The 1,738-nt window shown below is 38.6% G+C and overlaps 1 protein-coding gene across 1 annotated transcript; it reads left to right on the forward strand.

Annotated features, from left to right (window-relative positions):
* The first annotated feature begins 350 nt into the window (after positions 1-350).
* Positions 351-803, forward strand: LOC137719926 (egg cell-secreted protein 1.2-like). Its single transcript, XM_068458908.1, has one exon. It carries the CDS (start codon positions 351-353, stop codon positions 801-803), a length of 453 nt encoding a protein of 150 aa, XP_068315009.1.
* The last annotated feature ends 935 nt before the right edge of the window (positions 804-1,738 follow it).

Consider the following 1,738-nt stretch of genomic DNA (forward strand, 5'->3'; position numbering starts at 1 on the left):
ATATATATATATATAATGGAAACGATGAAATTGCAGTTCCGGAGTGGACGGTGTAACGCCTCCCGAAAACCCACCAGGCATCAACATTCAGCTCATTACCTTGTTTCCCATGTTACCGTTTGGTGGAATATTAACCAGACACCAAAATTAAATTATCAATCCCCATGATCATGAAACTAATAAACACCTTAATCAATAATTAGCAGCCCTCTTAGGTTTCTCACCGGACTCATCTCCACTATAAATTATTTCCCAAATCCTCACATTTTCTTCACTCAGTCAGCCCTCAGATTTTGACCAAAGACAAATTCATACACATATTCCATCGGTAGTAGTAGCAGTAAAGTACAATGGCTTCCCTAAACGTGGCTTTCCTGGTGGCAGTATGCCTAATATTCTTGGCTGCAGACCACGCACTTGCAGCAAGAAACGTGATTAATCCCATGCAGCCAGGCTACAACATCCCCATCACCGCAAGGATCAAAACTGGAAGCGAAGGGGATGGTAGATTAGCGGATTGCTGGAATGCCCTTGTGGAGCTGAAATCATGCTCCAATGAGGTGGTTCTGTTTTTCCTGAATGGGCAGGCTGATATAGGGCCCGACTGTTGCAAAGCCATTGCCACTATTACACACCACTGCTGGCCTGCAATGCTCACTTCTATTGGTTTCACGGCTGAGGAGGGTAACATTTTGCGAGGCTACTGTGATGCCGCTGTATCTTCTACTAGTACTAATTCCTCCGCCCCTGCTTCGCCACCTCTTGCTGCCACCGCCACCACGCCTGTTCCTCCCGCCCACTAATGCCACGCTTGTCACCTCCTGCCAATTAATGCGACCGTGTTGGTTTAATATTTGGCCCCTTAATTAGAGAATAAAAATATGTATCTCCATTCTCAAGTAGTACTACCTACTCCTTAATTTGTTGAATGAATGGTAATTTTAATTGGGCATTTCTTATATGTTTCGCATCGGTCGAATTTAATTCCATGTTCCCTCTATTTGTTATTGAAGTCTAGGAAGTAGGAACCTGATAACTAAGAGATGGGCGGGCATGCTTATAGAAAATTCCAGGATGTTGTTGAATACTTTCAGTGCGTCGAACGTCTCTGATATATGTACGTAGGCAAGCTAATAGTATAGTGTGGTGCATCATTTAGCCAATTTTGGCTTCTATGTGGTGGATGGAATGATTTGGTTCTAGGAAGTAGGAACCCCTGATTTTGTCCAGCATCTGCTCTATTTCGAATAAATTTTTATCACAAATGGTCTCTCAAATTGGCACACTTTATCAAGATTGCATTTAGAATTGAAAATTAATCTATGTATTCATTGAAAATAGTTATCGAAAATCAACGTGGCAATTTCATCACAATTCTGTCAATTATGTGCTCTATTTAAATAATAAAAAAGGTAAATTACATTTCACGCCACAGGTTTTGGTGCAATGGTAACTTCATACAACATCTTTAAAATATTTCAATTTCATACCTGACTTATTATTTTATTGCAATTTCATATATGCTTTAGTCAAACTGTTAATTTGACCGTTAAATGATGACGTATCAAATATAAGGCTCATATATTTTTGCTGATGTGGCAAATAAAAATAATTAAATATTAAAAAATTAGTTAAAAAATAAAACAAAACTTAAAATTACAACTTGAGAGGGCAAAATATCATTAAAAACTTAAAAAATAAAAAAAATCGATGATCCCAATTCCAACACCACTTCCAC

The sequence above is a fragment of the Pyrus communis genome, chromosome 16 (genome assembly GCF_963583255.1).
Source record: "Pyrus communis chromosome 16, drPyrComm1.1, whole genome shotgun sequence".
NCBI classification, from domain to species: Eukaryota; Viridiplantae; Streptophyta; class Magnoliopsida; order Rosales; family Rosaceae; genus Pyrus; species Pyrus communis.

Bases quoted from the DNA above. Each gene is read 5' to 3' on its own strand.
- LOC137719926 (XM_068458908.1), top strand. From the start codon at position 351: ATGGCTTCCCTAAACGTGGCTTTCCTGGTGGCAGTATGCCTAATATTC.